We start from the raw sequence: 13,832 nt of genomic DNA, 5'->3' as shown, positions 1-13,832 counted from the left end.
ACATCCACATTCTCTCATCAATAGAAAAGCATACATGGGGAACTGTGAGCCACAGTTAGGAGTATAATCTTTTTACACAATTTCAATTCCATGATGCAAGCTGACTTTTGGAGAAATAAATCCATAATTTTGTTAATAATTAACAATATAGTCTAAACAATGAAATTAAACATTTATTTGTGAGAGTATGTATATTGTTCTTGTAGGGAATATAACCTTCCTTCATTTGAATGAAATAAATAAAAAGTTGTTGAGTAAAGATTCAAGATTGAAGATTTATCACCCATTAAATAATTATTAAATGTGACATGTAAGAATCTTGATGCAAATAAGGAAGTAGTGACTGTAAATTTGATTTACAATTTTGTGTATCCAATTGTATTGTTCTAAATGTAAGTAGTTGCACAGCAAGTTTAATTGATCACATTAGTGTTCTGTACTGTTTATAATAAATATGTTTTACAAAATAAAAAATGCGTTCCCCAAATTGGCTGTCCTTGGGGACCATCTTTTTGTAAGTTAGTGAAATTTGTTTTTTTAATTTGTTTTTTGTTTTTCCATTGAAAGTACAAGACAGGGGGCAGCTAGGTGGCGCAATGGATAGAGTACCAGCCCTGGAGTCAGGAGTACCTGAGTTCAAATCTGGCCTCAGACACTTAATAATTACCTAGCTGTGTGGCCTTGGGCAAGCCAGTAAACCCCATTGCCTTGCAAAAATCTTAAAAAAAAAAAAAAAGTACAAGACAAGCCATTGCTAAGCTAAGGAGAGCATATTGTAAAAATGGTTGTTTGAGACTTTTAAAAAATTCTAAACATACACATCAAAAAGGTTCACTTTCTTATGCCACAAAATGTATTTCTTGTGAAACCATAACTCTCTAGTTTTAAAAAATGTATAAAATAAATTTAGCATTTTACTTTCAGTCTTGTTTGTTCTTTCTTCTGAACTTTTCTGTTTTCCTTCTTGCAATTGTACTTCCTTTTTGTACATCACTTTTGCTTCCCTCCCTTCTCTGTTGCACATTCTTCTCCCCCATCCCCATCTCTGCCATAAACTGAGAATAAAAAAAGGAGAGAATTTTTTGTGGAACAAATAAATATACTCAAACAAAAGCAATCAAACAGTGATCATGTCAAAAAATTCATTTGTCTGCCCCATGTTTGTGCTTATTATCTTTCCTCTTGGAGTTGAGAAATGCTCTAGAGAAATGGTAAATAATTGAATTTAGACCTCTTAAGACTTTCATCTTTATTTTGCTTTTCAGTGTTGGCTTTATATAAATTATTCTGGTTCTGCTTACTTTTATTCTCTATCATTTCATACCATCCAAGATGATCTGAAATCATCTTCTTATGGCACAGTAATCTTCTTATTACAATTTTTACAAGTGTTCAGTCTTTCCCCAATTGTTTGAGACAATCTAAGTCCCTATTTAATTCTAGTTCTTTTCTCTGTCCTTCCTTCTGATCCCCTCTAAGAATTTCTCTTTAAGGATAGTAAGTTTGTTTTTCTTGTGAGTGTTCCCTCTCTGTTATTAACCTCTCTCCTATTCCCACTTGTCTCCTTGTTACGTTTGATGTATTTCTTTACCAAGCCACATGGATATATATGTGCCCAATGTATGTGCCCATTTCAGATAAGAATGACATTCATCTGGTAACCATTCACTCTCCCTAAGTCCTTCTTCATATTTGTATACAATTCTCTCACATTCCAATTATGAGAACTATCAAGTTCCACCCTTTTCTTTCTCCTTTCTGTACTCCTTTTACCTCCTATCTTAAAACCATTGAAAAAGAAACAGTCCCCCTCCCCACTACTTCCCAGAAAGTCTGTTTTTCTGAAGAGACTTATTTTTTCTCCCCTTATTAGCATGTTAATACCTACATCATCATATAACTGTCCAGTTCAACTAAATTTACCTTTCTAGGTTTCTCTGTACTTTTGTGTTTCTATTTCAGAATTCTTCTGAAGCTCCCTGGTCTTTTCATCAGGAATGTTTGAAAATCTTTTATTTCAATAAAGATCCATTTCCCTAACCAGAGTAATGTTCAGCTTTTGTAGGGTAAGGTGCTCTTAATTGTGGGCCAATAGCTTTTACCTTTTGGAATATATTTTAAAATATCCTCAGGTTTTAAGTTTTATGTACAATTATTCCTTCTACACTGCATCACAGTTCCACTGTATTGTGGATTAGCATAAGAAATTAAATGGAAATTTTAGGGGAGTTTTGTGGAAGCTACAGGTGATACTCAAAGACCAGCAGATGGCACAGAGCCTATGGCAATTTTATAAACATTCCTTAAAAGAAAAAAAGAAAAATTCATATTTCTTCTGTGGTACAAAGGGAGCCAAACAATTTAAGGGGATTTTTCAGATCTCAGGGTGGGGGGAACATTCTACCCCTACCCCTTGCCCTTGTGATGTGGAAGGGAAAATTGTAATCTTTTTTATCCTTCATATTTGAATAACATATTTCTGGATGCTTGTTCTATATTTTCTTTGATATAGAATTTTGATATGGATCTTTTATTTTGGATTTGGACTCTTGATATTCTTAAGACTTTTCTTTCTTTACTTTTATGTTAGGAGGTAATCAATGAATTCTTTCTGTCTTGACTTTTGCCCTTTAGTTTTAATATATATGGGCAGTTTTCAGTTCGTATTTCTTAAAATGTAGTGTCCAGGCTTTTAAAAAAATAATTTTCTAAGAGTCCATTGACTTTTTTTTAAGGTTTTTGCAAGGCAATGGGGCTAAGTGGATTGCCCAAGGCCACACAGCTAGGTAATTATTAAGTGTCTGAGGCCGCATTTGAACTCAGGTCCTCCTGACTCCAGGGCCAATGCTCTATCTACTGTACCACTTAGCCTCCCCGAGTCCATTGACGCTTTTTTTTTCCATTGACTCTTAAATTATTTCTCTTCATAGTCTGATTTCCAAGATAGTTGTTTTTTATATTTTATATATTACTTTTTCTTCTGTCTTATGATTTTGTTCTAATGTTTCTTGATATCTCATGGATTCTATTTGGATTTGATTTTGACTATTCTAGTTTTCCATTTTTTTATGTTTGCCATTTCTCTTACAAGTTCCTCAGTGTTCTTTCATTTCTTTTAAGAGCATTTACTTCATTTAAAAAAATCTCTTCATTTCTTCCAGATATTTATGTAGTCCTCATGGAAATATATGAATAGCTGTTTTTCTAACTAGGCATAACTGCACACATAGTCCATGCTTCAGACTAGTGAATTATTTGAATTTGAGAGGTACTTGTGTTAAGTCTCTTGACAACTTGACGAGTCCCTGGGAACTTACCAAGGATTCAAAAAGGGATGATTGAACATCACAGATCAAAGCTTCTATGCTGAGCAGCAGAGGGGTTAGTCTGGTGGTCCTTATACCATTAGCCTAAGCAAAGAGTGGAAGATAGTCTTAAAATTTTTTTCTCTTAAATTCTTTTTTTTTCCTCCTTTTAAGTCTCTGCTTGCTGTTAATAGAGTTTGGATTACAATTTTTTTTATACTGATTACTTTTTTCTTTGATTTGACATCTTTCTGCCTTTAATTCCTAAGTTAGATCTTTGTATCTGAACCAGGTCCCCCCCCCCCCCCCTTTTTTTTTTTTTTAGTTTTTTTGCAAGGCATTGGGGTTAAGTAGCTTGCCCAAGGTCACACAGCCAGGCAACTACTAAGCATCTGAGGCTGCACTTGAACTCAGGCACTCCTGACTCCAGGGCCGGTGCTCTGTCCACTGTACCACCTAGCTGCCCCCTTTATTCTTGACTTTGGGTTACTCAACTTTGCTTTGACTTACTCTGGATCCTCTGAGTTTTTGAAGTTCATAGTAATTCAAAGATCATAGGATCTTCAGGAATTTGTTTGGTGTCTCAGATCAGAGTATTAGGGACCTTAAGTACAGTATATCAGTACTTTCCAGATCTGGCATTGTGCTAGTTGCTGGACCCCTTGGCTCTCCTCCTTCCAAGATCATCTCCCTTCTCACTGCTTCTAGAAACAGCCTTACAGTGTAAAGGGGTCCTATCTCTGGTTCCATTTGGTCATCTCTGTTTTCTCCAAAGTTACTAGTGATCTTTTATTTGCCAAATCTTATGATCTTTTCTTTGTTCTAATCCTTCTTGAGCATTCTTCTCTACTTTACATTATTACTACTTTTCTCTTTTAGGATATTCTTGTTGTGGGTTTTCATTGCATTTATTCTTTCCTGATTCACCTTCTACATATCTGACTGCTCTTTTTCATGTTCTTTTCCTGAGTCAAAATCCATATTATCCACTAGCTATGAGTGACCCCTGAGATTCTGATTTGGGACTTTTCTTATTCTATTGTCTGTCTTGATTAGATCATCATCTACTATCTACTTAACTATCATCCCTTGGTGGGGAGTGGGGGAGCAACTAAGTGGTTCAGTGGATAGAGCACTGGCCCTGGAGTCAGGAGGACTTGAGTTTAAATTTGGCCTCTGATAATAATTCCCTAGCCGTGTGACCTTTGACAAGTCACTTAATCCCATTGACTTAAATACAAAACTTTTAAAAACTATCATCCCTATACATATGACCCTCCAGATCTACATAGCAAAGCCACAGTTTCACCCTTGAGATTTGGTCCCATATCACTAGTTGCCTTTTGAATATTACATATTTGATATCCCAACAAAATCTGCTCAACATGTCTAAAGCTGAACTCATTTTTGCTCTTAAATTTTCCCTTCTCTGATTTCCATATTTTTATTGGAGGTACCACAATCATTCAAAATTTCTGGTTTGTTATCTTAGCATTATCATAGATTCCTTACCTTCTTTCATCCCATATATTCAATCAGTTGCTAAATCTTTCTGTTTCTACTTTCATACTACTGCTCATGTCATGCACCTTTTCTTCACTTACACAATTCCCACCTTATTTCACCTTTCATCTGTGTCATTACAACAGCTTCCCAATGAACCTTCCTACCTCCAGTCTTTCACCACTCCAGTCTATACTACACACTGCTGCTGAAGCCATTTTCCTTAAGCAAAGACTAGATTATGTGCTCCTTCTATTCAGTCAACTCCAGTGTCTCATCTGCTTAGCTTTTAAAGATCCTAGCCCCAGCCTATCTTTTTCAGTTTCATTGGATATTACTATCCTTCTGTATTCTTTAATCCAGACAAACTGCACCTTTCCCTCTTTTGTATGCGGGGTGGTCTATTTCCCATGCCTGTGCCTTAGCATTAGCTACTCTCTATATTTGAAAGCTACTCCTTTCATACCTCCACCTCACAGAATTGTCCTCCTCCTTGAAAGTGCAGCCTGGTCACTGTCTTCTGCCTGAGACCTTTTCTGGTACTCCCCTGATTGCTAATGTCCTCCTTCCTAAACTACCTTGTGTTTAAATAATTTTGCATACATTTATATTTGTTAACTTTATGCTGTAGGCATTTTTTAGCGTTTTTAACTCCCCCTAAATTCATTCTGAGTAGAGACATTTTTCATTTTTATCAGTATTACTAGCACCTGGCACAAAGTGGTCTCTTAATAAATTTTTGTTGATTAATTGTTCATACTGTTCACATTCACAATTAGAAGAGGTAATAATATATTTCCTCCCTTTCTATTCATTTTTATTCTCTTCTAACTACAACTTGCTCCCTCTTTATGACAAGTTCTTACCTTTTCTTTTTCCTTTTAATATTCACTTTTCAAGATTATGGTTTGTTTGACTTATAACTAATTCCTTTTGGGGGGGCTAGGGGTTAAGTGACTTGCCAAAGGTCACACAGCTAGGTAATTATTAAATGTCTGAGGCCAAATTTGAACTCAAGTCCTCCTGACTCCAGGGCAGGTGCTCTATCTACTGTGACACCTAACTGCCCTTGTTATTCATTTTCAAAGAAGACCTGTTTGACTAGTTCAGATGTAAGTGAAGATCAAGTGAATCCTACTCTTTCTATTCCTTCTTTGTATATATTTCTATCATTGATGATAAATTCAAGATAAATGAATTTAACTTCCAAGAGCTTTGGCTACTTGCTTAAAAATCTAGCAACAAATAGTTCACCTTTCTCCCTATTTGATTCTTATTTGTTTTTGTATTATGCTTATTGACCTGTAGAAATTTGAGATTTCTTTTTTATTGATTAAGGTCATGAGTTCATAAGTCCTTGTTAAAATAGAGGTTATTTGAGAGGGTAAATGTTATAATGTTTGTCCTTCATTTTTTTTTTGGCAAGGCAGAGGGGTTAAAGTGACTTGCCCAAGGTCACACAGCTGGGCAATTATTAAGTATCTGAGACTGGATTTGAACTTGGGTCCTCCTGACTCCAGGGCTGGTGCTTTATCTACTGTGACACCTAACTACCCTTGTTATTCATTTTTGAAGAAGACCATGACATCAGGGAGGTGATGCCATGACAAGCATGTGAATTAGATTTGAGTGAGGGAGATGCTGTGCTAAGACACCAGTATCACTTTCTCCTCCAGAACCATCTGGGTTCAGTGACCAGATATGAATCAGAACAACTGAAGATGACCCTGGATGTGAGGCCACCAGGATTAAGTGACTTATCCAAGGACACCCAGCTAGTAAGAATCAAGTGTCTGAGGTCAGACTCGAATTCCTGTCCTCCTGACTTCAAGGCTAGTGCTCTGTCCACTGAATGACCTAGAATATTTTGGATGATCTAAAGCCATAGCTTTATGTCACCCAAAAGAAAAAAACTAGAATGTTGATAAAGTGATCCACACCAAATACATATATTTTTATGGGAGTTTATAGATAGATCTGTATTCTGAAATGTGAACTTCATATGTGTTGAGGGAAGAAAAGAGAGAAGAGAGTTTCCAGGCAATTAGACAGTAGTATGAAACCAATGTTTTCAGTGAAAAGGGATGCAAAAAAATCAATTTTGTCTTCTTACCTCAAAATATTGGCATTTTAGAAGACAAATAAATATGATCATTTCAGCTGTGAATACTTTCTAAAGCATTTCAATTGAGTGGTATTTACATGAACTTAAAATTTGTTGCATCATTCTTTTTAATTCTTGATCATACAGACTTGGTACTTGTATTAAAATGTCTGTGTCTCAGAAATGAATCTTGTGTTCCCTGTTATCATTTTTTTCTTGTTTAGCATGTTAAAATCCAATGTTTTATGATACTAAAATATTGCTTAGCCATAGGTACATACATTTTATATTACTGTTTCCAAAAAAAATCAACTTTGAATGGGCAGATTGCTGAGGATAAAGAAGTTATTCAAGTAATAAGCAGCAGCTATCAAATATTCAATTTACATTTGTTTTCTTATTGTCAGCTAGAGCACAGCTTTGAGGTTTTTCATGGGAAACATAGATTAAAACCAATTCTCCAATCCAAATGTAGATTAGATTTATTTTTCCATTTTATAATCTTCTGAATATTCTAAAATAAACTATAATTCATAGAATTTGCAAAGCTGAGAATCCATTACAAGAAAAACATAACCTTCAAGTCCTTTCTGAATGTCATAGAAGACTGTTGTTTTGTGCCCCAAGTATTTATTAGTTAGCCAATAAGCATTTATTAAGCACTTAATATATGCCAAGGATTGTTCTGGGGTATATAGACACAAAAGTGATGTAGAACTTGTCCTCAGGGAGACATTAATTTGAAGGGACAATGTATATATGAACAAGTATTACAAAATAAAAAGAATATTATTTTGTGGTAAGGGGACTAGGACATTAGTAACTTTTGATTCATGTAGAATGTGGCACCTGAGCAATTTTGCAAAGAAACAAGGTATTGGTTCTGAGAGGTGAAGATGAGAGAGAATGTATTTCAGGCATGAAACCTGTGCAAATACCCATAGATGTAGTATTATGTGCTAGGAATTGCAAATGGACCAGTTTGTATGGCATGTAGAAAATGGGAGAAGGAATTTTTGTCAGGTAGTGAAATGCTTTTCAAAAACCAAACAGAAAAATGGGGCAGCTGAGAGGAATAGAGGAATGACATAGGTTTTTATATGTATATTTATATAAAAAAGTAAATATATATAAAATGTATAAAAAGTTGAACTTGAACTTTAGGAAAAAATCATGTTAGTATCTTGGATTGGAGAGCAGAGAGCCTTGAGACTGGGGAAACAATTATGAGATTTTTGCCATTGTCTAGGCAAGAAGTGATGAGGACCAAAAAAAAGGGGTGTTGGTCATATAAATAGAAAAGGGATTAGATGTAAGAAATATTGCAGAGATAAAAACAAGATTTGGCAATAGATTGAATATCTGGGGTGAAGGTGAATGAACCTGAGATAATAGAAGTCTATACCATGATGGAGAAGGGAAGGAGGCATATAAGAGAATTATCATTAAGGTAGAATTGCTAGGCCTTAGCACAGGTTACATATGGGAAAGAAAGAGAGTAAGGAGTCAAAGATGAGACTTAGATTTTGAGCCTGGATGACTGGAATGATTGTGGTGCCCTTGAAAATGATAAGGAAGTTTGAAAGAAAGGAGGGTGGTGGAGGTGGTGGAGATAAGTTCAGTTTTGGACATGTGTCATGATGCTTCTCATCAAAGTTGAATTATAGGAGCACAACTCTTAGACTTACACTTCTACTGTAGAGTCAATTTCGAACTTCTCTGTACTGAGTAAAATATTTTGTAGAAGAAAAGGCTGTTTTAAAGACTACATTTATAAAGTTATGCTTTTTTGTCTTAAATTCAGATTGCGGGGCAGCTAGGTGGTGTAGTGGATAAAGCACCAGCCTTGGAGTCAGGAGTACCTAAGTTCAAATCCGGTCTCAGACACCTAGCTGTGTGGCCTTGGGCAAGCCACTTAACCCTATTTGCCTTGCAAAAACCTAAAAATAAAAAATTCAGATTACATATATTTTCTTTTCTTTTTAGGTTTTTGCAAGGCAAACAGGGTCAAGTGGCTTGCCGAAGGCCACACAACTAGGTAATTATTAAGTGTCTAGGCTGGATTTGACCTCAGGTACTCCTGACTCCAGAACCAATGCTCTATACAGTGCGCCACCTAGCTGCCCCCAGTTTATGTATATTTTCAACTGTGCCCCCATCCTAGTTATTCATTTATAATACTACATCTGAGTCTCTCTCTTTTTTAAAACAGTTGAATTCACATTTTTAATTTTCCTTTGTGCTCATTGCTTTATAATAAATTTCTATGAAATTAAAAAGTGCTAGAATAAAAGTTCAGGAGGCTACATTTATGGAAAAGGGAGAAACAGAATATGTATTATATTATTTTCTTGTAATAAGTATCAACTAATGATTATTAGATAGATAGATAGAAGTGCAAAGGAAAACATTTTAACAAATTATTGTCAAGACCACTCCTACTTTTAACTAAATGTATCAATTCAAACTTTTAATACTACTTATTTGTGTACATTTTATAGTCATCCTAAAACATGTGAGGTCTTTATTTTGACACATGTTTATATCAATAAAGAATTTTACAGTTAGCTTCCTAACAGTCTCTAAGACATCCAAAATTATGCTTTTAATTGATGATAGAATTTTATTATTTTTATATTGTTTCTTTTATTTATATATTCACTATTTTAATCTCTTTCACTTGTTAACCTAGTATTTTAGATTTTGCAATTTAGAGAAGCTTTTGATTATTATCTATTATGTTAGCAACATTTCTATTAGTGATCCAGTTTTGAGGCACTGTTATTATGCATTAGGCAAATTCCAAAAGCAATTTCTGTTTTTTGCTTTATAACAGAGGAAGAAGAGGAACAGGTGCCTACTGATGGGGGCACATCAGCAGAAGCCATGCAGGTTCCTTTGGAGGAAGAAGGAGAGATGGAGGAGGATGAAACCATTAATGATGAAAATTTCTTGAGCAAGAGACCATTAGATAGTCCTGAAGCTGAAGAACTGCCTGCCATGAAACGACCACGACTAGCAAGTACTAAAGGAGACACCTTTGATATGGTATTGGAACCAAGAGAACCACTTAGTTCAATAAATACCCAAAAGGTTCCACCGATGCTTTCTCCAGTTCATGTACAAGACAATACAGACTTAGTCCCTCCCTCACCAGAACCACCAATGTTGGCTCCAGTTGCAAAATCACAGATGCCAACTCCAAAAACATTAGAAACAAAAACATTAACACCCAAAACCAAGGCCAAAACTAGCTCTCCTGGACAAAAGACAAAATCACCTAAAACCTCTCAATCACCAGCAATGGTTGGAAGTCCTATCCGTTCACCAAAAACTGTATCCAAAGAGAAAAAATCACCTGGACGGGCTAAGAGTCCCAAGAGTCCCAAGAGTCCTAAAGCTCTAATTCATACTTCTCAAGTACCAGTCAAAGTTGAAACTCCAAATAGAACTCCTTTGGCTGCATTAAGTGACAAAATTGGTAAAGAGAATATCCAGGTAAAACAAACTCAAACACCGCCCGATTCTGGGAAACTGAACAGTGAGAATCAATCTAAAAAGGTTGTTGTAACTGACAAAACTATTGATGATTCGATTGATGCTGTGATTGCACGAGCTTGTGCTGAACGTGAACCAGATCCCTTTGAATTTTCCTCAGGCTCAGAATCAGAAGGAGAAATTTTTACCAGCCCTAAGAGGATTTCTGTTTCAGAGACTACTACTCCCAAAGCCTCAGTATCTTCCAACAGTTTCAATAAGGCTGGATCCACCCCTATCCCTCCCTCAGGAGGAACTTCAAGCTCAGATATTTCATGGACAATGGATGATTCCATTGATGAGGTTATTCGAAAAGCAAACATGGGAACTCCTTCCAATATCCCCACCAATTTTCCATATTTTTCTTCGCCTTCTGCTTCTCCCCCTACCCCAGAACCTCTTCTCAAAGTATATGAAGAGAAAACCAAGCTGGCTTCATCAGTGGAAGTGAAAAAGAAATTGAAAAAGGAGCTTAAGACAAAAATGAGAAAGAAAGAAAAACAGAAAGAGAGAGACAAGGAGAAGGAGAAGGAAAAAGGAAGAGAGAAAAGCAAAGAGAAAGAAAAAATCAAGGAGAAAGAGAAAGAAGTCAACCGGGAAACAAAATTTCCTTGGAAGGACCTTATTAAAGATGAAGATTCAGATCCCTACAAATTCAAAATAAAAGACTTTGATGATGTTGATGCAAAAGTAAGGTTGAAGGATGGTATCATGAAGCGGGAGAAAGAGAAGCATAAAGATAAAAAGAAAGAAAAAGAGAAAGGCAAAAAAGAAAAGGAGAAGAAGGAGAAAGAGAAAGAGAAAGTAAAAGATAAAGGAAAGGAAGATAAGGTAAAAACTCCACAAACTCCTGTTGTATTACCTCCTAAAGAGATGGCTTTGCCCATGTTCAGTCCTGCAGCAGCAATGAGGTTACCTTCAATGCTGCCTTCTTTGTCCCCAATTCTTCCTGAAAAGTTGTTTGAGGAAAAAGAAAAGCCTAAAGAGAAAGATAAGAAAAAAGACAAAAAGGAGAAGAAGAAAAAGAAAGAGAAGGAAAAGGAAAAGGAAAAGGAAAAGAAAGAAAAGGAAAAAGAGAAAAAGGAAAAAGAGAAAAAAGAAAAGGAAAGGGAAAAACACAAGCATGAAAAGGTAAGCCATTTTTATCCTTATACATTATCTGAACAAAAGTGTATTGAAAACTGAGTGTAAACCAGTTATCCTTACTAAAAGGGCTGATTTTAAAATGGGAGGGGGAATCAGTTCACGATGTATTTTTAGATTGATCTACCTAACATTTGAAAATGTTAAATCCTGTTATTACTATCTGTGTATTCTTGGACATGTCACTTAACTGTCTCAGTTTCCTCTTCTTCAGAATGAAGAGGATGAATTAACCTTTGAAGTCCCTTTCAGCACTACACATATTATTTGGTGATTCTTATTACTTGTGATTGGGCATTCTATACAATGAAAAGCATATTAAAATTCATAACTTGGCTTGAACAATACTATGGAAGTAATATTCAAATCTTATCAACATTATTCACTTGATTCTAGATTAAAATAAAAACATCTTAGTCTGACTTTTAAACTGACTTTTTTCAGATCTATTCCATACTACTTCCCTTCCCAAATTCTATATTCTAAACAAATTGATCAATTGTTTCTAAAATGGAGTTGCTCATCTCTTCCCTCCATTCATTTATGAAAACTCATACCTGGATTAGATTTTGTCATTGTCATGTGTCAGAATCCTTTCTTCAAGACTCATTTCAGGTGCTATCTCTTAAAACTTTTCCTGAGATCTCTAATTGTTAGTACTCTCTCAATCCTTAAATTGATATCTTACATACATTATCTTATCAGATGCCTCTTAAATGAAATAGAATTTTAGATTCAAGTGTCTACATCAGGGCATATTGAGGTAAGTAAGGCAGTTTTTTTCATGGTGATTATTTGCACCAAACTAGTTGGCAGGTGAAGAATTCTGATGGAAAAAGCTCTCCACTTGGTGGCTAACCCAGTTGATTTCATTAACATTTTAGTGTTTTACATTTTACTTCTATTCAATTTGGTTTCATGTATCTTGGTTACTTTAAAGAAAATTTATTGGTCTCTTGCTAGTCACATGGCTTCTTCTCTGGCCACTAATCTCATAGGGAATCAAGTAGGGCATTCATTCTTTTGCTATCATCTTTGCTTTACATTAAGGAGTATGAATAGTCATTTGGAATATAGTTTTGATATTAGTCCCTAAATGAAATTCAGTAGTCCCATTTATAAATCATAAAGTACCATATAAATTTGAATTATTATTTTGTTGTCATGCTTATCCCATAGACCTTCATGATTTAAGCAAAGTTTTATATAATACTTTTAAATATAGATCACGTCCGTTATGTGACACATAGGTCAGATGTGACACATTTTAGGACAGATTTCAGAGTAATTGTTAAATATTCATGAATTTTGATGAATTTTTTATGTTTTATTTTCCTCCCCACTTTTTAATTTCTAATCACTTCAAGATTAGGAAAATTGACAAAATTTGCAGAAATGGTAGCCCTGCCTTATAGCTTACTTCTTATCAATTTAGATCTCATATTGGCAACTTCAGATTCAATAGAAACATAGACATTTTCCCTATTAATTCTCTATCTGGTGTGGTAACACAAATCAGCTGTGCTTTTAAATTTCCCTGTTAAAATCTTATTTGCTACCTTGCCATTAGTTACATCTGAGCCCTACTCAAAAGGTCAAAACCCAAGTAAGATACGTGAAAAATTTGTTAGAAGTGAAATATAGGACATTAATTTGGAGCAGTGCTATGGTTGTCGTTCTTTTCTAACCCTGTTCATCCTCTTATTAGTGCCATTTACTTTCAGGTCTACTAAAATACTTCATCATAGTCTGGAGGTAACATGGGCTATAAGGAAGTAGAGCTTTGACTCTTCTGAAAAATATTAGAGTGTATATATTGTCTAAGATGGGAGATGCATGAAATAGGAAACTGTCCCAGAGCCAGCAGTTAGAATGGTGGACTTAAAGTTAGGAAGACATAAATTACAAGTCATTTGATTTCCTTGGACCTTACTTACCTTATATGTAAAATGGGGGTAGGCTAGGGGGTTAGACTTGATAATCTCTTAGTTATTCATCTAGGAACCTTTGATCATAAGTTATAAAGGAATTAAGATCTATATTAGCAGAGGGAATATGCACACCAACAAAACTACACCAACAAAAATATGCTTGAAATAATGAAGCAGGGTCTGGACTGCTGTTCTCCAAAGTGAGAATCATTCAGCCAATTGGAGGAAGGGATGACTCTCTCCCCACAGTAGCTCAAGTGATCTTATCTCCTATAGTACTGTATCATATCCTTTACAGATCACTTTATA

At 35.3% G+C, this 13,832-nt stretch overlaps 1 protein-coding gene across 1 annotated transcript in view; it reads left to right on the top strand.

Annotated features, from left to right (window-relative positions):
- Positions 1 to 13,832, top strand: part of TAF3 (TATA-box binding protein associated factor 3) — a 239,006-nt gene that overhangs the window by 149,539 nt on the left and 75,635 nt on the right. The window contains exon 3 of the mRNA XM_074194165.1: positions 9,749 to 11,580. Coding sequence (XP_074050266.1) covers positions 9,749 to 11,580 — 1,832 coding nt within the window. The remainder of the gene's footprint in view (positions 1 to 9,748; positions 11,581 to 13,832) is intronic.

Source organism: Macrotis lagotis, chromosome 7 (assembly GCF_037893015.1).
Source record: "Macrotis lagotis isolate mMagLag1 chromosome 7, bilby.v1.9.chrom.fasta, whole genome shotgun sequence".
Lineage (NCBI taxonomy): Eukaryota > Metazoa > Chordata > Mammalia > Peramelemorphia > Peramelidae > Macrotis > Macrotis lagotis.
The sequence above is the reverse complement of the archived record's forward strand: the minus strand, read 5'-3'. Positions and strand labels throughout refer to the sequence as shown.